The 27877-nt window shown below is 31.1% G+C and overlaps 2 protein-coding genes across 3 annotated transcripts in view; both read right to left on the reverse strand.

The window, feature by feature from the left end:
- LOC140441434 (5-hydroxytryptamine receptor-like) overlaps nt 1-27877 on the reverse strand; it is a 2088213-nt gene that overhangs the window by 836874 nt on the left and 1223462 nt on the right. For both annotated transcript variants that reach the window (XM_072532163.1, XM_072532164.1), the window contains one exon: nt 12802-12835. The gene's annotated coding sequence lies outside the window, so the exon portion shown is untranslated. The remainder of the gene's footprint in view (nt 1-12801; nt 12836-27877) is intronic.
- LOC140442340 (uncharacterized) lies at nt 15928-16566 on the reverse strand. Its single transcript, XM_072533415.1, has one exon. The coding sequence runs from the start codon at nt 16564-16566 to the stop codon at nt 15928-15930; it is 639 nt and encodes a 212-aa protein (XP_072389516.1).

A 27877-nucleotide genomic window follows, 5' to 3' on the forward strand; every position in this document is an offset into this window, starting at 1 on the left:
AGTAAGGGGAATTAGTAGGAACATAATTAAGGTAGCAGTAATATTTTATACATGATGCAAATAGTCTTATAAATAATCGTAAACTAAAGGAAGAAAATTTATAAGACTATTCCAGGTCACTTATTAGAGAGCAAGGGTTTAATTCGGGATATTGATATTTAATTTGATACTGTATATTTACAGAAAAATATTGAATCCCTTTCACGTATCTTAAATATTAAACAAATGCGTAGGAAAGTTGAAAAAAATGGTTCATTTGAGTATGTTGCAAAACGAACTGTTATTGTATCTTTTGACCGTAATATACTACCTCAGTATGTTATTATAAATCAAGGCTTTTCGAGTCCAGTCGAACAATTTGTGGGTAGGTTTATTCAGAGCTATAGGTGTTTGAGATACAGTCACATTTCAAAACAGTGTAGAAGTTCTCAAAATCTATGTATTCGATGTGGAGCCAATAAAGATGAAAATCACTCTTGCGAAGATTCAGATATTAGTTGCATTGATTTTAAGAGTACTAACATGTTTCGGTTTCAAAAAATTGTCCTTCTTATCAGAAACAACAAAAAATTAAAAATATTATGATCAAAAATAAAATTTCTTGTATAGAGGCCAAGGAAATTAATGAAAACTCGCACTAAGAGGCTCTAGGTCAAAATAAGTTTTTAATTTTATCCAACTTCGATAAAAATGTTCCTATTATTAAGTAAAATAAAATGACCCTTACATCTGCGCAATCTACTTCCAATGCAGCTACGAGTAACTAATTTTAATCCAACTTTTCGCCAAAACTCGAACAACTACTCAGTTCCTAACAAAAAGAGGAAAGCCCACTCTTCTCCTGCTGTACCTTCTAACTCTGTACAGCAATCTTCCATTTTTAACTTCAGATTTAGACCATCTCAACCACTACCTGATAATCTACACCCTTTCGCTTCTGACAGTGGAAAAAGGGAGAATTAAGATATTGCTCAAGCTATGACTAACTTTGTTATTGGTTTTTTAAAAAATACATATACATACATTGGACGATTTGAAATCTTTGGATAATGAAATAATAAATAATGAAACTACTTTTGTATTGGAAGGTACAAAAAAGGTTCCATAATTTTCTCTGTCTTAATTAGATTTAAAATCATGCAATAGAATTGTAAATCTGATGTCGCCAACCAAAACAGTTTTTTAACTACATTACACAAATTTTTTAAATGAAAATGATATTGATTTTGCCTTGTTAAGTAAGACATGGTTTAAACCCGATAAACAATATAATTTTAACGGTTATAAGATTAATAAGATTAATTACACAAAATTTTAATGACGATATTCTTGTTTGTGAAATCACTTTATAATAACTCTGATTTTAATTTTGCTTCAATTTATAGACCTCCAGATATTCGATCGACTTCCATAGATTGGTGTAAAATATTGGAACAATTTAATTTTCCTTGCATAATAGGTGGTGATATGAATGCGCATAACAGCTTGTGGAGTTCACTTAAAAATAATGGCATTGGGCACCAACTTATGAAGGCCATTGGTACTCTTGATTGTTGTTCTTAATAATGATGGCAAACCAACCTGTCTGACCCGCCCGTATGTGACACAATCTAGTGTTGATATTACGTTGTCCTCTCCTGATTTAGCAAAAGAAATAACTTGGGACATTTTAGATGACGGATCGAATCATTATGTAGTTCAAATTTCTTCTGTTAATATTCAAAACAAATACCTTCGAAAACGAATCTTCTAAAGTCCAAATGGAATGTTAATAAAGCTAATTGAACCCAATATTCTAATCTGATTGAACAAATTTCTTAACCATTCGGACAGCTTGTCTACCTTAGAAAAATATGACTCCATAATGGAAAGTGTTAATAATGCATCTTCTCAACCCATTCCGACATATAAACCCTTTAAAATTATTCAACGACCACCTCCTCTGTGGTGGGATTTCGAATGTGAGCAAGTTGTTTCTGACAGAAAAAATGGTTTAAAAATATATAAACCTAACTCTAGTTTTGCTAATTATGTACAATGTCAGGAAGTTATGGCTAAAACAAAAAAGTTCTAAAACTAAAAGCCAAATAAAGTTGGAAAACATAGTGTTCAGTGTTCATCCTTAAATAAAAATATGCCTATTGTTCAATCACAAATTAATCCCTTATTTTTGTAATCTCACATTATTCTTAACTTCCTAACATTTTATAGTTTCAACGTGTATAATTCAAACAGTGTGAAAATGATATCGAGTAATATTTTAATAATTAAAGTCCATTTACCTGTTAATGAATTGTCGAATAATATAATTTCTAATTGAACTTCCTAAGTGTTGCAATTATGGAATAGATTAAATTGTAATATAAGATAATAGTTCAAAGTTGGTTAGTATGATAGAAGCAATAACCTCTGTGCTGAGGTAAGAAGTATTTGTGAGATTATAAATTGGGGATTTGAGCTCATGTGAGCACAGTCTATTATAGACAGTTACCGTAACATCATCATATAGTGTAATTATTAGTAGCTGTCAATAAATTTTTTTCCACAACTTCAACTTTTTATTATATCTTTCATCGTTGATCGACAAGAAGCGGACAAAGGGGCATTATAAAACGATTTGGACCTCATAACTACGTTCGAATCTGTCCATTGGTCCTTCGAGAAAACAACATCAAAAGGGCGTTAATTGGATTGGAGCTTCGAAGGAGATGACCCTTAGAGACCTGAATAACTGTTCCCAGTTCCGTACAAGATCGACGATCGAATTCGAAGTGTGGAGAAAAGAAAAAAGCAATAAAAAGACCAGAAAGCACCGAAATTAGGGGTAGGGGCCTTACGAGAGCCTTTTATCACCAGAGAACCTGAATAGCAGCAGAAAAATCTAGCAGCATCTAGAGATCCAACTCACCAGTTCCAGTTGCACTTCTAAGAAGGAAGCAGGAACATACAAGTAAACGTCGGGAAAAAACTGTTAAGTTCTTGAATATTTATTATCATTTAGAGCAGTGCATCTTTTTTTTAATTAAAAAGATTATTAAAGAAACTTAAGCTTCAAATTTTTTTTAATAATTAATTGAAATATTTTTATTCTGCATGCTTTTTTACTTAAAATAGTAATAATTTATTTACAGCTAATTCATATCTAATATTTTAATTATTTCGATATTAAAACATTTGATTTTCATAATATAGTGAAATTTGTTATTTATACACATTTAGAGTTCATTTATTCCAAATATATAGTATTTGTAGTATTTTGCATGTTTTACATTTATATATAAATTTCTCTCGTTACAAGTGATTACATTACATTTTTTAATTTGTACAATAAACCGTGAACCGAGATTATAAATTCGGGATTTGAGCTCATGTGAGTATAGTCTATTATAGATAGTTACCTTAACATCATCATATAGTGTAATTACTAGTAGCTGTCAATTAAATCAACATTTTTTCTTCACAACTTCAACTTTTTATTATATTTATCATCGTCGATCGACAAGAAGCGGACAAAGGGGCATTATAAAACGATTCGGACCTCATAACTACGTTCGGATCTGCCTGTAAAAATGTTTGGAATGCAGCAAGGAAAATGTAAAGAAAGTATACTCTAAGTATTAATCATCTTAATGACGAATTGATTGAAGAATTTTTTAACATCACCTCCATCAGGTAATAGTGATAACACAATATATCTAACACCGATCCCGGCGACGATGATATTAAATATCCTATGGTTAAAAAACTTCCAAATATAGCGAAAAACGTATTACTTGATATTTTTAATTATATTCTTTTTAAAGATGCGGAAATTGATATATTAAGAACTGTTATTGTCATATCAATCTTTAATCCAAATAAAGATTCCAACCTGGTACAACCATATAGACCAATCTCTTTGATGTCGTGTGTTTTGAAGACTTTAGAAAGAATTATTAAAGCTAGACTAGAATGGTGAATAACTTGTAAAAAATTAGCTTGTCAAAATCAATTCTTTTTTAAAAAATGGGTTGGTTCTCTAGATGCTCTTAGTACTCTTGTGGTGAACATAAACAATAAATTTGGCAGAAACATTTACCTTTCTGCGCTTTTTATAGACGTAGAAAGTGCGTATGATAATATGTTGAAATTATTTCATATTCTAAATCAGGTAATCAACATGATTATTAAATTCTATACTAATAAAAAAATATTATGTTTCTTTTAATTTGTATACTGCTGATTTACATAAATTAGGTTTTAATCATATTCCGTTTAAAATAGTACAGTATGCAAATGTCCTCTGCATATAAACTGAAAATAAGAAATTTAATACCACTATGGTTTGTCTCAAAGACGTCTTTGGTGTTGTTCATTGATGGTTAACATTAAATGGATTTCAGATTTCCTACTCCAAGTCTGTAGTTTGTGTTTTCAGTAGACACAAAATACCTAAATTAAGTCCCATTATCCTTATAATTTTTCTCTTAAAGACACTTAACAAATTAATGTTAGACCGATGTATAAAAGGGTTAAATTTTAAAAAAATGGTTACTAAGACTTGGTGGGGAGCTGGCGTTGAAACCGCCTTACTATTCTATCGTGCCTATATCAGGACCATATTGGATTATGGATGTATCTTGTACGGCTCTGCTAGTTCACAGACTTTAAACAAAATAGATATCTTGCAGAACTCAGTCCTACGTGTATGTCTTGGTGTCCTGAAAACAACTCCAGTCGAACCTCTTCATGTAGAAGCTATTAAGCCTCATTTAAATCACAGAAGGCAGTTCCTTGCAGACAAATTTCGTCTCAAAATATCCAAAACCAACAATAATCTATATTAAAATATAGTAGTATTAAATAAACAAGATGTTACAAATAAATATTTGTCGAAGAAAAATTCTTCACTACTTTATATTGCACTTCAATCTAATCAAGATATCCTCAGTGATTTATATTATCCTACCTCAACTTTGTCAGATCCTAATAATATCAATTCACTGTTTCTAAATATAAAGATTGCAAAAGCTTCATATAGCGATAATTTTCACATTAATATTAACTTATTATACTCAATACTTGCAAGTTTAGAAGAATCTGTGGCAATATATACCAATGCTTCCAAGTCCAAGGATGGATGTGCTTTTTATATTTCCTCCAAAAATAATAATTATTCCTACAAATTGGATAACATTTTTCTATATTTAGTGCTGAAGCTATTGCAATCTACAAAGCTTTGACATTTTAACACAGTCTACAATAATTGATTCTGCAATAATTATATCGGACTCCCTGTCTGTTTTAAATTCCTTGGTTTTGGTTAGTACCCAAGTTACTCCTCCAATTATATCATATATGCAATTAAAAAACGGATTTTAGAACTGCATAAAGTTAACAAAAACAATAATTTTGTATGGGTTGTTAAAGCACATATCGGTTGAGTATGTGGATATTCTGGCAAAAAAAAAAAGTGTAAAAATGGTTTGACCAATAAACTACCTGTAAATTTTTGTGATTAAAATGAAATATTTCAATATTTGGAACGAGAATGTTGGTCACAACATACTTATACCAACCCTTCTAGATACTGCAGTATACAAAATCAAATACCGAAAAGAGCGTGGTTCCTGCCATACAATTACTCAAGAAAATATATCACAACTGTAACACATCTTAGATTAAGCCACACCTGTTATCCCACACATCTACATAAAATTCATGTTTTTGAAAATATCATTGTCAAAATTGTGGCAAAAAAGGTGATTTAGATTATATTTTTTTCGAATGCCAAAAATATGAGGATAAAACAGATCACTTTATTTAACAATTACATGATCTTAATGTACAGGCCCCGTTTAATATCTTTAGTCTCTTAGCTAATGGAAATGAGAGAATTTATAATGCATTATTAAAGTTTCTGTCAAGTACCAAAATAGTCTTGTAGTGTTAACTATCAAAAAATATATGTATGTACAAAATTGTGGTGATATTGTGGTTTGCTGTGGAACTCTGACAACCTTATTATTTTGTTTTTATGTAAATATAGATAAAAAGGAGATAATACAAAAAAAGTATTTTGAATTATATTATGTGTACTGTTTTTTAAACACACGATCGTCTGCCTATTGGGGAACCGTCTCTTGCCGTTTTTACTACTCTATTTGTTGTGATTCTGTACTTCTGTACTTCTAGCTCTGTCCCATAGTGTCTTTCCATCAATTTTTCTAAGTGGTTTCATCTCTGTTGGTTCTAACAACCTTTTTAATTTTGTAGTTAAAGCGTATTATTCAGCCCTTCGTTATTGATATTTTATGGACTTTACGCACATTAAATTTTTATGTTTGAGATATTAGTCATGATGTAACTGGCTGATTGATACCTAGCCTTTGCCAATAAAAAAAATAAATAGTAGATCTTATAATATAAAAATATATGTAATTGTATATACTATTTTAACTCACAAAAGCATAGTGCAAGGTACCCGACTATACTGCAGAAGTTACATATATTTCGACCACTTTCTAGTAGTTAAAATAATTATATCACTAAGTCGATAGAAGAGTACAAAGAATTTAGTATTACTTACTAGACTACTTACTAGACAAAACGAATTACTTAAAGTGTATTTGCTACAAAAAAAAAAGTATAAGTAAAAAAAAGTAACAGATCTATAAATATGTTTAAATTAATCTAAACAATAATCTATAAACCAGTTATAAAGGATGAATGTGAAAATTTCAGAACAATTTTAACATTGCTACAGCGATAAAACCAACAAGTAAAAAATGCCGTAATATAATCATAACCGACATAGCACAAACTAGTAAAATAGTATACAGAAAAATAAAGAAATATATGGGAGTTCTAAAAACGAAGCAGATGGGTTGAAAACCAAACACATCAGCAGTCACTGAAAAGGTTAGCATTAGTATTAGCAAAATTAAAAATAATTTACGTGATAATTTTTCGACTGTTCTAACAACCATTCAAATTTCGTCATTTTGTGTCATGTGGAACAATTTCACCCAATCATGTCAACATTAGACTGATAATTGCATTCAGTGCAATTTTCAATCCATATGACAACACGATCGAGTTTGACAACTTCATCCAAATAATGTTAGCGAATTAGCAAAAAGTGGTGTAGAAGAACAACAATTGCTAAAAATTACTGGTCATGGCAATCAGAATTCTATAAAACCATACTTGAATCTCGATCAAGAACACCACAACAAGATTATAAATATTATGCGTGGTAATAGATCTTCTATAGTAGAGAACAGCAACGAATCTAATGTTAACTTAAATTTTAATAATTGTACTTTCACTAACTGTACTTTTAATAAATAAATGTTTCATTATGTTGAGTTATGATTTTTTTTTTGAAAAATTATCCGCCGAATATCCCTCGGACATTGATGAATGCCTCATAATTTCATGACAAATTTCTCAAGCTCGTTGCTTGGTAACAGCACGAAGCCTTCGGCTTCGTGCTGTTACCAAGGAACGAGCTTTCGATCGTCATGAAATTATCTCATCTGTTATCAATGCTCTAGGGATATTACTACTGAAAACAAACTTATGAAAATTGTTAAAACAGAAAAATACACCGTTTGCTTAGAAAGAAGGCATTAAGAGCGTAGGCGTAAAATTTCGGTCCAATGCTTTTTAAATGCATTTTTTTTTTTTCAAATCTTGAGTAAACTAATAAATATTTATTAAAAATTTAAACGCAGAATAAAAGATTACATTATTATCGACAGTCAAAAGTTCCTTAGAATAAACAAAAAGTTTGTTTGGAATGAGATATTTGAAATTAAAAACCACACTTAATTTTCTCTTTTTTTTTTTCACAACTGTAACTTACTAAAATAAATATTATAGAAGTTTTCAGTAACTTTAAGCCATCAGTTATAATGTATTTTTTTATTCTGCGTTTAAATTTTTTAAAAATAACTATTAGTTTTCGCAGGATTTGAAAAAAATAAATGCATTTAAAAAGCATTGACCCAAAATTTTGCGCCTACACTCTTAAGAAACAACAATGAATTTACCTCTACGAAAATCTGTGTATAACCATAGCAGTTGTATGAAATAGTACTTATGGAATAGTAATAGACTATTACCAATACTTACTCAAAGCGAAAACAAGATCTTAAATCTCCAAAAATCGCCAAAAGATTTAAACGGAGAAAAACGAAACAAGCGTTTCGGCAGTTGAGACAGGATGTGAAGCAAATACTAAAAAAACATTTAGAAAACTAACAACAAGAACTAGAAAGGTAAAACGTACAATGCAATACGTAAAAAGTTTAAAGGAGGGTTAATAAAAATAAATTGGACTTAATACCTAGATTATTAATTGCCGACAACAGAAAAAAAGGTAAGCTGTAAACATGGTCAACCTGGAAGGGACACTAACTATGAATAATGAGATATATGCCCAAGAAATATACACACAGCTAAAGTCATGAATAAAGAGAAAGATAATATTCATACAAAAACAACAGTCAAGGTATTTAAAAAACCTTGAAAGAGCTCAAATCGATTGCAGATAGAATTGACCCGAGCTTATGAAACATGAAGCACAAAAATGGACGTATTGTATATGTTCGCTGGTACAATTCATTAAGATACACTTAAATATACCAGCATACTGGAACATAGATAAAGACATACTTGTTTCTATTACCAAGAGAAGGGATCAAACAATCTATGGTAAGTACAGAACGTATCCTTAAAAATATTGGCATACATTCTTTATGATCAGCTCTCGGGATTCTGTAAAAACCTAAGTAAATATTAATGTTGACTTCTGAAAAAAAATCAACGATGGATTATATATTTAATATAAGATTCAGAAAAAACGGACTACTTTATATTTTCGATTTCGAGTCTGGATCCGACTACAATGTTCTTGCCCAATATCGAGCTATGTCTACTGCCTTTACCTACTGGCTGCATCGAGAGTGCACTCTGGGAGACAAAGTCCACAGCATACTCTCATAATTTATACGTTTTGTATTTCCCCAGATTCATAGAGTGCGTCATTATCTGTATTTATACCCCAATTGTTGGGGTTCTGTTTTTTAGCGAAACGCCGATGCATATGAGGTGTACGCCAGGTGCTTCAGTCCAGGTCCATTTCGTGAGATAGCTCTGGTTGTAGAGGGAACAATTGGGGGTTTCAAACGCCTCTCACACATATTTTTTTGAGTTAAGTTTTCTGGTTCCTGACAGTTCCTTAAACCCGTATAGTTTGGTGTCTTTCATCAAAACTATGCCTGAACTTCTCCAAATATTAAAAGCCGTATCTGCGATCTTCTGGTATTACGAAATCAGCTGTCTGGTACAGTAGGGGTAAATTGGTCGTTTTCATACAGCCGGTAGTTATCCTACAAGTTTTTTTTTAATTTAGTGGTGACTTGATGGGCTTGCTTAGATGTACTCTACACGAACCAGGCATGTTCTCCTTTTGAGAAACACAAGGCCTCGGTTGTTAACTTTAAAAACTGTGGATTTGCATCCCATTTGATCCCTATAAATTTTAAAACAAAATTGTTCTTTGTAGCAACTTTTATCCTACACTCTGACAAAACAATTTATGTTGGTAAGCAGTGTAGCAAACGAGAAAAAATCGAACAATATTGTTTTTTAAAAAGGTATAATAAAATCTAAGATAACACAAAAGATGCATATACCAGTTAACGCCGACAACAGCAATATCATAAGAATAAATAAGGACCAATTTTTAAGTATTCACGTCGTTAGAAACATCAACAAACAGAATGAGGCTACAGGTTAATAAAAGCCCGTAAAGACCTAGTAATCGGAGCATATATTTTTAAAGGAGAAGAAAGTTTATATGACGACCCTAGAAGTAAAGGGGTAAAAGTGACATTTTTGTTAATATTGAGAAAACTGCATCGCTGAACTGAAAACCTTTCATTCTATTTTGAGATAAAGAAATCTAAGCGATAAGTCTAATAGGTGATGCTTTCTAGTGGCAAGTTACTTAGCCTCCAGACCAACTACAAGTAGGGCTTGGAAGAGAAGAGATACAAGTGCACTGGTACCCATGATCCACTGTTTCAGACTTTAGTGGAGTTTATTATCATTTTGGATGGGTAGTGGTATAGCTCCTTTAAAGCAAAATTATTTTATTGTGAAAAGTAATACCTTATTGTAAACTGCAGTGTTTTACGTTATTGTAAACGACAGTGTTTTTAATAAGAGTTCGGTTCAGATTCGGAAACCAGATAAGTAAAAAAAACTATGACTAGGGCTTGAAAGAGAAGAGATATAACTGCACTTGATGTCTACAATAAACGTTTACAAAATGTAGTTGAAAGCAAAAAAATGTTTCATGAGGTGTATCATATATAAACAAAAAGGAAAATAAATCACCCCTAAATAGAATTTCTAAAAAGGCAAGTATCTTTCTCAGGAGTGTAATTTGCAAATAATGCACAAAATTTATTGTGATCTCTGTAAGGAGGAAAAAAAGGAAGAACTTTTAAAGAAAAGTTTTTACTAGAATATTTGTTTTAATACTCAGTTAAACCTTAGTTTCGAAAAGCCAAGCACATACAACTCTAATCAATGTGACAAATATCCGATAAAAATAAATCGTATAATTTCGCAAAAGAAAATGCTTTAGCTCGGATACAAAAAGACTTTTACATGCGTAAGGTGGAAGCCGTATGAAAACCAAAAGATGAGTGGCATGAATTAAAGGATGCTAGGAAAGTTGCGATTATCTTCGACTTGTCAAAACCTATGCAAGCTAATTCATTAACTTCTAAAGCATATTATTTAAGGTAACTATGGGCGTATAATTTAGGGGTCCATAACCTACAGACTAGAACGACGTATTTATTTATGTGGCACGGAGGTCAGGCGTCACGTGGATGTCAGGAAATATCATCTTGTCTCTTAAAATATATCAGATGCTTTGCCCCATCTGTGAAACACTGAATTTAGCGACAACTGTGGAGGCCAAAATAAGAGTCATCTGGCAGTCAAATTTTAGCTCTACATTGTCAAAAACACTAATACTCAAACAGTAGATTATTGCTTTTTTATGAGTGGTCATTCTTATAATGAGTATCGCCAAGACTTTGCTATGATAGAGTTAAAAAAGAAAAGAACAAAAGAACACAAAAGAACACAAAAGAACCAAAAACGACCTATATGTACCTCAACATTGGATGGAACTGGTAACTTCTACAAGTAGAAAGTTCTTTACAGTACAGATGGAAAATGACGATTTCTTATACTTTTGCGCCATACTTCAAAAAGAGCATAAGTGAAATACAGATACATAAATAGATTTTCAATAGTACAAACCTTTAACACTGTTTTACAAGAAACGGTATTATTACTGAGGTATCATAGAAGAGTCTAGTGAGCTATCTATGAAACCCACTCGAGTTGGCAAAAACTCTGCCCTTCTGCCAGATATTTTGCTAAATATTTAAATGTTTAACAGTTACTAAACTATTTACTTCCAATTTACCATGAGTTTTTTACAAATCTTAAACACGATGAACAACAGAATTCTAAAACGACGATTTGGATTACCATTATGGCACTGATGTCGATGAATCATAAGTCAATAATTATGTATTAGTGTTATGATAAAAAATAAATTTATACAAAAACTTTATGATCTTTTTACATTTTTTACCTTTTTGTTGCATTTCTTACAAGTAAAAGGGTACAAATGCTACTTAGCAACCTAAAAATAGCTCCAAAATTTTGTCAAGCATCAAAGTCAATAAAATTCTAATTTTTTGTTACAAATTATAATAATGCCTAAAGTTTCTAAATTGGAGTAAAAACTAGCATAAAAAAATTAAGGCAATTACAGTAAAGGCTCAACTTTGAACGGCGTTTAGTCAAAATTTACTTTTTGTCACTTATACCCCTTTACTTCTAGGGTCCTCATATATTATCTATGCTCAGATATCAATAAAAAACGATTTTAACGAAAATTTATTACGAGCAGAAATCAACAGAAAAATATATTTAGCAGACACAGCTTATTTGGGTTTTGCAGAAGACTGTGTGCTGTAAAACTGAACTTGATATTATTTGTTATTATATAGTACATGCCGCTGCGGTGATTAGGCCAAACAGTGAGAGAGTGAACGAGTTGGAGCGTCCAATTGACATAGAGATATGCTCAGAGCATGACTTATTGACCAAAAATCCTAAAAAAACTGAAGTTATTAAGAGCGCAGGCGCAAAATTTCGGGCCAATGCTGTTTAAATGCATTCATTTTTTTCGAATCCTTGAAAACTAATAAATATTTTTAAAAAATTTAAATGCAGAATGAAAGATGGTGTTATTACTGAGGGCCGAAAGTCCTTTAGAATAAACAAAAAGTTTTTCTGAATGAGATATTTGAAATTAAAAATTACACTAAATTTTCTCTTCTTTTTCACCCCTGTAACTTATTAAACTAAACATTATAGAAGTTTTCAGGGACTTTCGGCCCTCAGTAATAATGTAATCTTTCATTCTGCTTTTAAATTTTTTAAAAATACTTATTAGTTTTCTCAGGATTCGAAAAAAAAATGAATGCATTTAAAAAGCATTGGCCCGAAATTTTGCGCCTACGCTCGCGCTCTTAAGAGTACGAAACTGTAAAACCAAGTTTAAGACTAGAAAGGAATTGAGGCTGACATTAGATCACGTCAAGATCCATACTATGTTGTAGAGCTAAGATTGATTAATTGAACAATATACATAATTTTTATATATGTAACTAGGTGTAATAAACCAAACAATACGTAATGTTGAAAAAAACTTACCAGCTATTAATATCTTCTCTAACTAACTTGATTTCTGAAAAAAATAAAATTATTTTGGTAATTTTATTTAAAATTTAAAAATTTACAATAAAAAGAAAAATTCTGAATCATTAAAAATATTTTAATATTAAAATATAATATATTATGTGTAAAATAACATATTATGTTGTTCGAAATAAATCCTCTGTACTAATTATTCTACAGAAATAAAATGCCAAAAATACAAATAAACAAATTATTTTGGAGTGGCATAATAATACATTTTAAACCGCTCTATTATTTTTACATTTTTTTTTATTTATTTATGCCTCAACCTCATAGGGTCATTGGCGATGTACAATTTAAAGTTTTACAATTTATTTAGTACATTTATGGAATATAAGTATGATGTCAAATTTTTTATATCAGTTCCGTCACTTAATATTGCCTGTAAGGTATTTTGTAACTTATATTGAAGTCTCTCCATGCAATATAAAGGAAATTTCCAGTAAAATATAGCAAACACTAAGCACAATATCACATACGTAGCACTGTGGTTTTAATACACTCTCCAGTAGATGTTTATGGGTGATGGCGGTGTGTCCTATTCTAAGACGAGATAGGATGGTTTGATGTATACGCTTATTTGGGGTTGATTTCCAAGGTAATATAGAATGTTTTACTTCTCGTAGTTAGTTTGGATGTTGACTGATTCCACTTGGTCTGCCAATCATTGATTATTAAGTTCGTGATTATAGGTTTTATATCTAGATGTGGAATGCTTCTGATTTCTACAGCTTGCGGACTCGAGATTGCTAGTTTTGCCAAGGAATCTACTTGTCCACTACCAGCAATTCCGATATGGGAAGGAATCCATACAAAGTTGACATTTATGTTCATGGTTTGCAGTTGGCTTAATGCTGATTTAATAAGTAGTAGACTTAGATGGTTAGGATATAATTTTAGGATATATTTAGGGAAATTACAGAACTTAAAGAATCCGTAATAATGACAGGGTTTTTGATACTATGTTCTACCACAAAATTTATTGCATTGAGAATAGCGGTTAACTCGGCTGAGTAAATGGATGTTAGTTTAGAGAGTTTCATTAATATTTTTATTTTATTAGACATAAATGCTGCTCCCACTCCATCTATAGTTTTAGAGGCATCGGTATATATAAGATTATGGTTACTGTATATCATGAGTTCTCGGAGGACATATTGATATAATGCTTTGGGATGGTTCTCTGCTTTTTTATATATGGAGATTTTGGTATTGATAGATGGGATGGGAACAGTCCAAGGGAGGACAGTGTTAATATCTGGTATACAATAGGTATCTGGAAATTTGAATTCAAGTTCATTGAGGTATCTATTTACCCTTTCATAAAAAGGAAGGTCAAGCCTAGCATGTGTTTTAAAGATATTCCTAAAACGGTCTGAATTTACATAGTGGTTAACAGGATTAATAAGATTTGCCTGTATTGATGCCGCATATGTTAGTGAAAGTTGTTTTCTTCGAAATTCCAGGAGGACTTCTCCAGCTTCACAGTGTAAACTTTCAGTAGGGCTAGGCTAGTATAAAAGGCACCTAGTATGGTTCGCAAAGCACTATTTTGTATTCGATCGAGTTGTTTTATGATATATGGTTTTGCTGAATCATAAATAATACAAGCGTAATCGAGTTTGGACCTGATCAATGACTTGTACTTAAGGGTCGGTGTTTTACTATCTGCTCCCCACGTGTTGTATGCAACAGTTTTTATAATGTTAAATGCAGATTGACACGTACTTTTTAGCTAATGAATGTGGTGGTTCCGGTATAATCTGTTGTCAAATGTCATGCTAAGACATTTATTTTTCTCAACATATTATATTTCTTTATTAAATAGTTATAATTCTGGAGTGATATAACTTTTTTTTTGAAAATAACATAGCCTTTGTTTTTGTTGTTAACAATTGAAGACCTGTGGAATTTGTCCATAATTCGAGATTTCATAGCACTTTCTGTAGATGGGTCTGAATTGTTTTATCATTTATCCCCTTAACAAAAATAATTAAGTCATCTGCAAAGAGTCTAGCTTTTACTGGTAAGTCACAAGTGGAGATAATATTATTTGAAATAGGGAGACGCTTAAATTAGATTCTTGGGGAATTACGTTTTTTTGAATTTTTGTATTAGATAAAGTACCGTTAACTCGTACATTAAAAGTTCGATAAGATAGGAAATTTTTTATGAATTGTGCCATATTACCTTTTATTCCTCATCGATTAAGTGTTTGAATAATATCATGTTGCCAAACTGTATCGTATGCTCTAGTTATGTCAAAAAATACTGCGATACATTTTTGCTCACATGCCATTGCTTCATGAATCTCAGACTCTAAACTAATAAGATTATCCAGTGTTGAATGATTTTTCCGGAATCCTCTTTGTTCCGGGGCAAGTAATTTATTATTTTCTAAAAACCACAATAATCTGTTGGATATGATTTTCTCGAGAACTTTACACATTACACAAGTTAGAGAAATAGGTCTATTAGAATGTGACAGAGATTTTGGTTGATTTTGTTTATAAATAGGGATGATGATAGATAAACTCCAAATTTTTGGAAACTTGCTATGTCTCCATATATTATTATAGATATTCAGCAAGTGTTTCTTCCCAGATGAAGAAAGTTTTTGAAGAAATATTGAAGGGATATTATCAGGAGCAGGAGAAGAGTTTTTCGTATTATTGAGTGAGTATTCTAATTCATCGATGGTTATGGGATAATTTAAAGGAGAAAGGTCATCAGGCGGTATATCAATACCTTTGGATTCCTCTCTTTCTTTTTTGATCAAAAAATCTGGAGGACGAACATCATCGCTTGAGAATCTTTCAAAATTATTAGCTAGAATATTGGCTATGCCTAGATGGGAAATGTATATTTTTTGTTTTTCTTCTAAGAAGTTAATGTGGTTTGGGGTATTTTCCCGGATATCTTTCGTACCATTTGCCACACTTTATTAATTGGTGTACAAGAATTTAATTCTAAAACAAACTTTTTCCATGATTCACGTTTACTTCTTTTAATGATGAATCTAGCTCGTGCTTTTAGTCGTTTGAATTCGAATTTATCTTCAAGTGTATTATATTTTCTGAATCAATTTAATGCTGTGTTTGAAAGTTTAATAGCTTCTTGACATTCAGAATTCCACCAAGGGACTGACAAATTTAATTGTTTGGAATTCATTTTACCAACGGCTTTTTCGGCGGCATTTAATAATACATTGGAAAACTCTTGAATTTGACTATCAATATTATTATTTAATTGTAAAATTTCGTGTAATGCATTTATTTCATTTAAAACTAGATTATAATACTCTTGCCAATTTGCATTTTTGAGATTCCATTTTTCAACATTACAAGAGTATTGTATACTGTCAGAATTCGTTATTACAATCGGAAAGTGGTCACTATCATTTAAATCAGAAAGTACATCCCAAGATAAGGTAATTGATAATGCTGGATCACATATTGAAAGGTCTATGGCAGAGGATTTACCAGTAGAAATGTCAAAATGAGTATTTCTTCCATCGTTTAGTAGGTTTAACTGAAAATTGTCCAACATTATTTCGATTCTACGACCTAATGGAGTAATTTTATTTGATCCCCATATGTAATTATGTGCATTAATATCACCAACTATTAGACGAGGTGAAGGTATTTGTTTAATCAAATCTAAGATTTCATTAGTGCTTGGGTTTTGTGTAGGTGGAATGTATATATTACATATGTTCATTTTTAAAGGCCCTTTGATAGTAATTGCGACTGCTTCAAGTTGTGTATTGATTTGAAGAATTTCTACATCGATGGATGCATGAGTGTAAATTGCTACGCCACCAATAGCATGGTATACATTTTTTCTATTTTTATATGTGCATGTGAAGTGTTTTAAATTTTTTTTAGTATTTTTAAAATGAGTTTCCTGTAAACAAAGTATGGATGGAGTTAGTTTTTTAATCATTTTTTGTAATATCTCAAGGCGAGTGTAATACCCTCGTAAGTTCCACTGGATAATTGAGAAAGCCATTATAATATATTTTTTAAAATTTCATTATCGGATTCGGTGTTAGTTTCTGATTGTATGGATTTAAGTATTTTGTTTCGAAGTCTAGTGCATCTATTTTTTGATTTCCTATTTGATAAATTTTCACGTAGTTGATTTAATAGTTTCAATAGGTTTTCTAGATCATTTGTATAAGTTTTTATTAAGCTTACTGGGTCAGGGGTACCATGAGCATTTTCAAGTATATCTACTAATGTTTCATAAGATAAGACTTTGGCGTTTTTAATTTAGGGTCTGGAAAGGGGTTATTTACTGAAGTATCATTTGGTGAAGGGGTTATAATTTCAGAGCGATTTCGTTTGTTTGAGGGAGGATCGTCGGACATTTGTTGAAAGCTATTGCTTTCTGTAACAAGAGTAGATGATAAAATATGGATATACGGTTTAGTCGATAGTGTAGGAGTCGAGAAAGATATGTTTTGCGTTAGGGAAATGTATTCATTGTCTATTGGATCAGTTGGAGTAGTTGGAGCAGCATTTTGTGTTTGAGATATTTCAGTTTCCTTAGTAGTTGGGCAATTTTCAGCCGAATGTCCGGCTTGCCTGCAATTAGTATATAGATCCTTCTCCATTACAAGAAATATACGATATGATGTCATTTCGTAATTCACAATTATTGAGTCGGGTATTGATGAGACTGGGGGAGAAATAAAAGTATGCCCTCTGAAATTGAAAATGTGTTTGTGATTAGGATTTGATGTACCAATTTTTAAAAAATTAATTGGCTTAACCAAAGTTAATCCCAAATTACAAAGTGCATTTTCAATATTTGAATGTGGGATTGACGGACAAACATTTAATATCAATAATCTTTCATTTGGTGACATTAATGAACGAGCCTGAATCTTTTGGTGGTTTACAGTAATTATCCCTTTGTTAATTTGGAGAAAATTGTTAACTAAAGTTTCGCTTGTTAGATAAATGCAAATTCGACCATTTCACATTCTAGAAGAGAAAATAATATTTTTTGGATGAATTAAATCACCAACTGCAAATAGATAGTCTTCCAACTTTGTATTTTCCAGCGCAGGAAAAACTATTGCTTGTGTTTTCGATGGAAATTTAGGTACATTTTGATTTGTGACAGTTGCAAAAGATTGTTTTATATTTGTATTTGATGAACGTTGCTCCAGGTCTTGTTCAGGGGCCCCAAGAGGTGGAAAATTATCAATTTTTGATTATTATCATCGATAACTCTCAATCCTGTCTCCTCGATACCAGAACTGATAAACGGTAGCACTAAAAAGTTGTTGCTTTATAACCAAAAATTGATGCTTGTTTACGTGGATTTAACTTAAATGTTAATTGTTTAGATTAAATAAATATTTGTACCCACAGATTTTATACTTGTGGTGAGAAAAATCACTTAGATTCACTTTGTAAGTAAAAACGTTGAGAACTGAAGAAATAATGGTTTAAATATTTAAATTTTTAAGACAAACTTTGAAATGCGTCTAAACACTTTGACCTTTTACATTTTTGAATGTACAGTATTAACAAAAATTGATATTCTTAAATACTATCAACAAATTATAGTGCAGTGTTGATCCGAACCGACTCAGCCTGACGTTAGTAACAAAAACCTTTATATGAGATATTAAAGTATTAAATATAACCTATACAAATTAAATCAAGTTCAACCTAAAACTGGGTTTTTGGAACCGTTCGGAACTAATACACGCCAGTTTATTGGCCAGTTACAGGACTGAACATACGGCAACGTAGGAAACAAAATTATAAAAATGACTTATAAAAATACAAAAAATCGACAACAGAAGTACTTCCACTTAAAATACACCAAAAAACATAGTATTCAGCAACAGTCCTCTCTACTATCGAAGACGTCAAAATCCGCAATTACAGAGTAGCGATTGGATCACTGGTTGGTCTACGTAACGTCTTAGAGATATGAAGTCACATCTAGAGATATGAAGACTAATCACACCAGCACAACGACTTGTAGGTTTAAACGTATGCCCTACAATTCCAAACAATACCATTAAAGCAGAATTACATCAAAAAAATAGGCATCGCTGCAATTTCCACGATGACTTTATTAGGAGTTGGTAAAAAAGACTTTACTAAGACTTCACTGCTCTAAGTACAAAACTATTGAACATCAGGATACAGACTATACCATCATAACAATTGAAAACTCATATGTAAAAAGACAAAATTGTAAAATTGAGGATCACACATTAGCTTTTATACAAAATTTGTTAACTCATAGACACATTGAATAAAACATCGAATAGAGAGTTACAGCCCTATTAAATATTTAATGTAAGAGCACTAACATCAGCAGAAATAGGAAGCGATCTTAAATTTTTATTGTGCAAAATCCGAATGAAAACACATATGTGTGATAACAAAACACCAGAATACACCACAAAGATAAAAATCTAAAGCTTACAGGATACAAGATACTTATTCCTAAAAAGAATAACCAAAAAAAATCAGAAACACATATATCACAGAAAGTGATCGAGTCGAAGAAAGCTGGGCAAAAATATAGCCTCGGCCAAGGAAGTTCTTGGTGAAAGAAATATAAATAAAAATAAATCGTTCCCAAGGTGAAGAACTTTTTGGTTCTTTAACTGGTTTTGTACAGAAGTGAAGAAAAAATGTAAAGAAAAGAAAAAAGCTTACCTTAAATACATACATGTCAACCAAAACACAAGAAGCACACCATAATTACAAGACAATTATTAGAAACGAAATACACTTGTAGAAAAATAAAAAATGATCACTGGAAACGCTTTTTGAAAGAAATGGATAATGATTTTTGAGATCTGTAAAAGGAAATATGGCGCTTCATAAAAGATCAAAGAACGGATATAAAGGAACTAATAGAGCCAAAACACATAGAAAAGAATACGTGGATTGACTATCTAAAAAAGCTCTATGCAGAGGAAGAACAAACGACGCTAGAACCGGAAACACCAAAAATTACCACAAACGAAGAACTTAATATAAATGTACAGAAAGTTCGGAAAATATTGGAATACCTCAAGAACAGAGAAGCAGCAGGTAAATACGGGAAACCAAACGAATTATTGACATTTTGTGGAGCAGCAATGATAGAACAACATTAATTAATAAAATTATAAAACATAATAAAATACCAGAAGATTGGAGAACGAGTAAACTAATTCTACTGTTCAAAAAACAAGATACAAAACAGCCAGAAAACTATAGAGGTGTAAACTTGTTAAATACTACGCTAAAACTTACAACTAAAATTTTACAAGTGCTTATATATCAGAGGATAAGTTTAGCAGATGAACAACAGGTTTTAGCTGTGGAAGATCGTGTACAGATGCAATATTCGTTATAAAGCAAATTACTGAGAAATCACTAGTGTATAATCGATTAGCATTTCGGTGTCTGATTGACCTAAAGAACACGTGAAAGACAAAGTAAGACTCTAAGATGTAGTTTATCCTCTGTATAATAGAGAAAGTTCCCAAAATATTATACAATCTATCAAAAACATCTACCAAAACAACAAAATGGAAGTAAGAATAGATGGACAACTTACAAAACCCATGGAAATAGGCAGCGGAATAAGACAAGGGGATTCATTGAGACCCATGCTATTTAATTTGACCATTTATAAAATCATCAAAAGCGTTAACGAAGGAAGAGGATACAGAATGGAAAACAAACAAATCAAAATACTCTATTCCACAGACGACGAAATATTGATAGCTCAAGATCAAGATAATCTGCAATGACTAGTCCAGAGCTTTAACATAAGAGCAAAAGAATTTATTATGATAATCTTATCTCAGAAAACCAAAACAATACTAGTCAGCAAAGAACCAACCAGATTTAAAATAGGAATTGATGGCATCAGTATTGAACAAGTTATGGAAATAATGCCTAGCTATGGAGACAACCACAACGCAAAGGCTAGTGAAAACTGCAGAGATGAGCGTACTGAGAAGGATTACAGGAAATAATCTAAGAGATCGAAAGGGAAGTGGAATAATTAGATGAAAATTTTACGTACAGTGTATAAATGAATGGACACAAAATAGAAAAAAAGAATGGTATAACTACATAAGCAGAATGGAGAAGACCCGTGTCATCAAAATAGCAAGAGATAAGTCACCAATCGGCAGAAGAAGTATCGAACGACCGCGCAAAAGATGGAGTGACAACCTTCCATAGAGGTATTAATCCGCCAATAAACAAGCAGAATTGCTTATTAAGAAAAAGAAGAAGAAAAAGAAGAGAAACACATTGAAGTAACAGCGATTGGTTATAATTCTACTCCAAGATCCATTAAAAATGAAATTCCGCACGGCTCCATTTTAAGCCCAACATTATTTCTGATTGCAATAAATACTATTCTAGACAAACTGAGATTACCGATTAAATCCAATCTATATAAAGATGACTTGATTATCTACTACAAAGCCACAAGATGTGCGGCTGAAGTAATGCAGACATTTTTGTACACGCTGGAAAAATGATCACTTAAAACTGGTTTTAACTTTTTCCCTGAAAAAACCATACACATCATATATAGGAAACGAAAACATATAAAGAATATTTATTTAACTTTAAATTGGTATGCTACAGGAGAAACAAACGAAATAAACTGTCTAGGGTTAACTCTAGATTGCACCCTAAACTGAAAAACAATATAAATACCTTGCAAAAACAATGTCAAAATAGAATTGATCTCATGAAATTTTTTTTTAAACCGTACATGCGGAGCAGATAAAACGACTATACTAAACTTATACCAATCACTTATACGCAGCAAATTAGACTACGGTGCAATATGTTTTAATACTGCGAAAAAGACTACACTAAAAAAATTAAACTCAATTTACAACATCACTAAGAATTGTCCTTGGCGCATATAGCACTAGCCCAACCAGTAGGCTTCAAGTATTAGCTATCGAATTACATTAACACCTACGGCAATAAGAATTATCACTAAACAAGAAACGAGCATAAAGCCTTTATTAACAAACATATTACAAATTTATGGCAGAATAACTGGAATTCCACATCCAAAAAATTAAAAGATATTCTAGCAACTGTTGGCACCACCTTCCCACTCCCACTCGAACGTAGTGAGCAAGTGATAATAACTCGTCTGCGATTAGAACATACTCACTTAATAAATAAAAAGCCTATCACTTTCTACCACAAATACAATATCCCAATCACAGTTTAACATATCCTGTTGAATTCAAAACATACATCCACGAAAGAAGAAAAAATAACCTCGCTACCAACATAAAGGATCTACTAAGCTTCCAGTTTAACCAAGTACTGAAATATTTAAACGACATTAAATATTACAGTTTTGATAAATTTTATTTAAATTGTATACATTGTAAGAAATTTAATACTTGTAATTTTTGTTTGTACCCCCTGCTAATAACTCTTAATAGTTGATGCAGGGTCATTTTTGTTTAAATAAAAAAATATATTGTTTTGATACTTGTTACTTCATAAAATTAACACATACATTTAATTCAATTATAATTCAAGAAAAAACTGTGGCAGGTATTTCGAGTATCCCAGCATATCAGACAAAAAAGTTAATGTTATCTATTTCTCATGTAGAAAATTTGTTTGTGAATCATATAGATAAAAGAGGGGTCAGCTTTTTGCAGACATTGTTTATCATAATGATCATTTAAAGACACTAAAGGTAACAAAAATGATTATTTCTTTTATTTTTCTTATAAAACAGAGAAATATTGTTTTCATTTAAACTTTATTTATATCTTATATTTCATTGAAATGGAATACGTAATTAATTTTTTCGTTAAATTAATATGATTTAAAATAAAATTATCTCGTGTCTTAAAAATTACAGTAAAAATTAACAAATAAAAAGGGTTCAGTGTATTTTTTTAACCTTTTCCTGTACAAAAAATTATGAAACATTTCATAATTCAAAATGACAAATTATGGTAAGTTTTGATATTTGGTATACCTAACGGTCACCCACTAGTTAGGTACACAAATGGACTCTTCTGCTGTGACTGTATAGAAAATAATAAAAATGTTTTAATAGTAACTCTTTTTATCGCATTTTAATACAATAGTCGAACTGATAATTAGAATAATCTAAAATTATATTCATTTTAATTATGAAAACATAAATAAATACCATTTAATAGTAAATTTAATTATTATACAAACTAAATCAGATGTTTAAAAATAACACGTTATATTAAAAAATATTTTTAAAATTTAAAATTATTTTAACACGCAATAAAGTAATTTTATTACTTATTTATTTTTTTATATTTTAAACAAATTTAATAAATTATTACGTTTGCTCCTAAGGCCACCTGTTAATGTATTAACAAAGCATACCTTCGTTGTTTACGTATGACAAACCAGTCAAATAAGACCATAAATTAATAATAAAATATAAATAAATATCATTTGATATTATTTTTAATTATTATATAAACTAAATATTATGTTTAACACGTTGATCGCCATGTGTGGTAAGTGTGCCAAGGAATTGCTTCGCGTTTGAGTAGAAATGGTATCAGAAATAAGAGTAGATGGCCCAATGAACAAATTAAGTTAGTTGGCCCGGCCCTGGACCTGAACATATACGATTTGATTAAGGGTTGAATGTCACAATATCATACCATAATATTTTTGTTTTATGTATTTTATTCTTTTTACTGATGTAATGTAGTTTGTTAGGTAACTAAAAAATCAATGAATTTAGACAATAAAATATTATTTTATTTGAAAAATAAACAGAATAAATTTGAAAATATATAAAATAAAATATATTCGCTTAGATTTATAAACACAAAATTTGTATTCCAACAATAAAATGAAAAATAAAACGTAAGAAATCAGTATTTTGCAGTCTTTATAATTTGCACATATGAACAGAAGTAAAGCAAGGTATACAATAAAATTTATCGCACTGTATACATTTATAACGGACATAGTGGCATTAGACGTGGCGTATTTTCTACCGTCTTGTTCGGACATGTTCTTGTAGCAATTTGAGCATCTACGTCTACTAGTAGTGTTCACTTACTGAATGTGATGGCTGTCTACCAATGGAGGATTTTCTCTTGAGATTATATTTAGTAAGTGTTTGGCAATATCTTCTCTAAATTGGGTATTTGTAATATTTTTACCAGTAACCTGTTTATATAGTATAAACGCGTTTACTATAGTTGAACCTAGAAGAATTACTGTTGTCAATTTGCGATACCACTTGAGGCTTCGTCTGAGGTAAGAAGAGTAGGCTTTTAGTTGATCAGAGAGATCAATTATAGTCTTTAATAGCTATTGGTTTTCTTTTCAGTTCCATTTTTGGACTTTACAGTAACCATCTTATTTTTGTGTTTTGTTGTCAGCATCAAAACTTCACGGTTATCACACCACTTCAGTATCACCACTCCAGAATCACTTTCCTTGGCAATAACTTCGCCTTTTTTTAATTTTTTTTGTACTGTCTTTTGGGATTCCCTTTCGATTTTTTCTTAAGGTGCCGACTAGATGAGTTTATCCGTCCACCAATTTGTGAGCAATTTCGATACTGGTATAATAGTTATCCACAAATATGGTTCGACCACTATCCAATAAGTTTTTGCAAAGCACCATAACAATCGATGTTGTTACGCTGTCAGAAGTAGTATTTTTTTATGTCCCACAATATATTTTGAAATCATACGTGTAACCTTGTTCAAGACAAAGTTTGAAAACTTTTACCCCAAACTTGTGTCTTTTGTTTTTTATATATTGTAGAAAACTAAGACGTCATCAAAAAGGCACGAGGGTTTCGTCAATGCAAATATTACGTGAAAGGGTTACTGCATTTTGAAATCTTTGACTGATATGATTTAGAAGCGGTTTAATTTTGTAAAGTCTGTGTGAAGTATTTGTACTTTCATTATCAGAAAAATGCCAGTTGCTCAAGAGGAGCTCAAATCGGTTTCTGGACATTAACGATTTTATTTCGTTTGAATATAAGATATTCTTACATCAATAGGATGTCACACTAGGCATCTGAACTAATCCCATCCAAATTTGTATACCCAAAAATATTTTCAATTCGTCAGTAGTAGTATTCTTCCATTGTCGAATCCGAGCATGAAGTAAATTGGTTTTTTCTGCTTTTTGCGAAGCGTATTTATTAGTTTCTTGTACCATTAAATGTATGATATTGTCATTCACAAACAGTAAAAAAAAAATCAATAGGTTGGTTATCATGCATACCTGAGATATTTTCATTTATATTCAACCCTTGCACGAAAATAGTGAAATGTTTCAAATTATCCTCGGTTACCTCATTCCAGGTCAACACTGTAGAAGCACTAGGTATTTCATCAGCTGTATCACTATCTTACTTAAGGTTTCTGATAACACTTTCAATCGTTTCATCTATTAGATTCATAGGACTGCTAATATGATTAGTTTCCATATTGTCAGCATACTTTTCTTGTTCAGCGCTTTCGATTTGTACTGCAAATGATGTACTGGCTTGATTAATGCTATTAGAGATATTAGAAACGTTGAGTACCTTTTTTTTCTTCTTTTTTTGAACAGGTCATAAAGAATAATTAGATTAATCTGAATAATAACTACTTGTAATATAACTTTCCGATGAATACTCAAACACCTCTTCATCTGACAACATATCATCCATTAGTTTTTGTAGTTTACTTTGATTTTTTTCATAATCACCCATTTTTCTCAATTTTACTGCGATACTGTTACTATGATAACAAGTTGATGCGAACTAAATAATACACTGGTTAGACCTATACCGCTACAATACGCAGGTTTATTCTTGCAAATTTGCGAGGCACGTGCGCATCGCATGGTCTCAGCTTAACAATTTTATTTCTTAGGCCGCGCAATGCACTCGTGCCTCACAATTCAAAATCATGTTTAGAAAGAAATTTTGCTATATTTATAAATGCGTTGTTTTTGTACTGCATTTTTATGGCCTGGGAAAAGGCAAAAAATATTACTTACTACTACTATTATGAGGATCAACGTGTTATAAACAATAATTGTATTTATATAAAATTATTTTAAAACCAAAATTATTATAAAAAATTAAACAGATGAATAAATGTTATTAATAGGATGACATTTATGAATTGTATTAAATTCTGACAATCCTTACGAAAAGAAAATTTTATTGACATAGGTATACTCTTTCAGTTTTTTACTTCTTATTTAATGTCTATATTTTGTTAGTTATTTTTTTATAAAGCTTTTAATTTAAACCTGCTTAGAGTATATACATGATAACTAAAAACAAATTGATCAAGAGTAATACATTGATGTCAAGAACCGGTATTCTATGACATGACCCGTGAAGACGCTGTTTTGATTCATTCTGTACAATAAAATTAAATAATTGTAAAAATATTACTGTGGTTATAGTACTGGCAATATACCGTAAAACGGGGCTACTTGAAAATAGTAGGGTAACTTGAAAATAAACGCAATCACGTTTTTAAGTAAGTGCTGTCACTGAACGATTCGCCCGATTTAATCGTATGCAGTGCCACTTGAAAAGGCATGCCTGCCCACGACTTATCATTGTTGTTTATGCTTGCTCTGTACTTAACTAAAGATTACGACGATTCCTAAAAACCGTATTTTTTATCGATTTTAAAGAAACTCAGACACAATAGGTTTTTATTTCATTTTGCTATTTCAAGTAGCCCCTACAAAGGGCCTATTTGAAATACTACGTTTTTAATGGCTTACTTTCAAGTAACCTTATCGAGGAGCTACTTTAAAATTACCAATTAATATTTATTTTTGCAAAAATGGAGAAGGTAAAACACTTTTTTAATAAGGAAAAATATCTATAGACCATTTCGACCATCAGAATAATTTTTACTTTCAAAAATACCTTTAACTTATTGGTGGCAGAACGAAGTTTCAAAAAAGTTTTATCAAGTAGCCCCGTTTTTAAGAATGATAATGAATGACTTAGGTATTTACAATTGTTTAATGATCACTGCCAGTTCGATGATCTTGATGTAGTTTCACACCACTACAGTAGGGTGGAGCGTCGGTATATATGTAAAATTTTTTTTTTAGGAAAATGAGGATGCCTGACTACGGGAAAGTTGTAATTTCAAATATAGAATTTTTTTTAGGTTTTTTATTTTGTTTTGACAGTATCCCCTCCATCGCCACGAAATATTTTTAATAATTTTTTTTTTTGGAAAATGATTCTTGAACCCCGAGTAATTGAAAAACATACTTTATTTTAAAGTGATGTTAAATTCTTTTAAAGACATTTCCTTTGTATCCAACAAGTTTCCCTTTTATAGTGATGTTTGATACCCTTCACTACTATTCACAACAATTCCAGTCCTCAATAATTAAAATAGTAAACTAGACCAAAGTATTTACTATTTTTTTATTTTTTACAACAAGAAATTTAAACTAACGTATATGTACAATATTTACAGGTTTGGCTTTATTGGTTTATTTCTTTCAACTGGGCATCTGTCAATCGAGCGGTTATGGGTGGCTGAGTCTATAGGATGGTTTGGCAATCTACTAGTTCATAGTAGTTTTTAGCCCTAAAGTTGAAGTCTGGAACTGCAAAACTACGAATATTTAATTTACTATCGCTTACGGTCCTATACATTAAAATTCTGCAATAAGCTAGATGTCTTATATGTTTGCGCTCATCCCACAACATAGAAAGTAATATATTTTCAGGGTGTCCAAAAAATCCGTTTGTATTAATTACTTTGAAAACAACATTTTTTAAATCTTCGGACAAATAATGGCATAGTTCAATATACTTGAATATTTATGTTGTGCGCCATAAATGCATGAAGATTTTGTTTTGATCAAAAACTACATTGGAGCGTCAACTTTAATTATAAATGTTGCCAATGAAACTAAATTCTGAGTCGCATTTTCGGTATTAACATACAAGCGATGAATTCGGTTAGCAGTAGTTAAGCAACGAGAATGAGGTAGTT

This window comes from Diabrotica undecimpunctata, chromosome 5 (genome assembly GCF_040954645.1).
Source record: "Diabrotica undecimpunctata isolate CICGRU chromosome 5, icDiaUnde3, whole genome shotgun sequence".
Classification (NCBI taxonomy): Eukaryota; Metazoa; Arthropoda; class Insecta; order Coleoptera; family Chrysomelidae; genus Diabrotica; species Diabrotica undecimpunctata.

Bases quoted from the DNA above. Each gene is read 5' to 3' on its own strand.
- LOC140442340 (XM_072533415.1), bottom strand. From the start codon at position 16,566: ATGAACATATGTAATATATACATTCCACCTACACAAAACCCAAGCACT.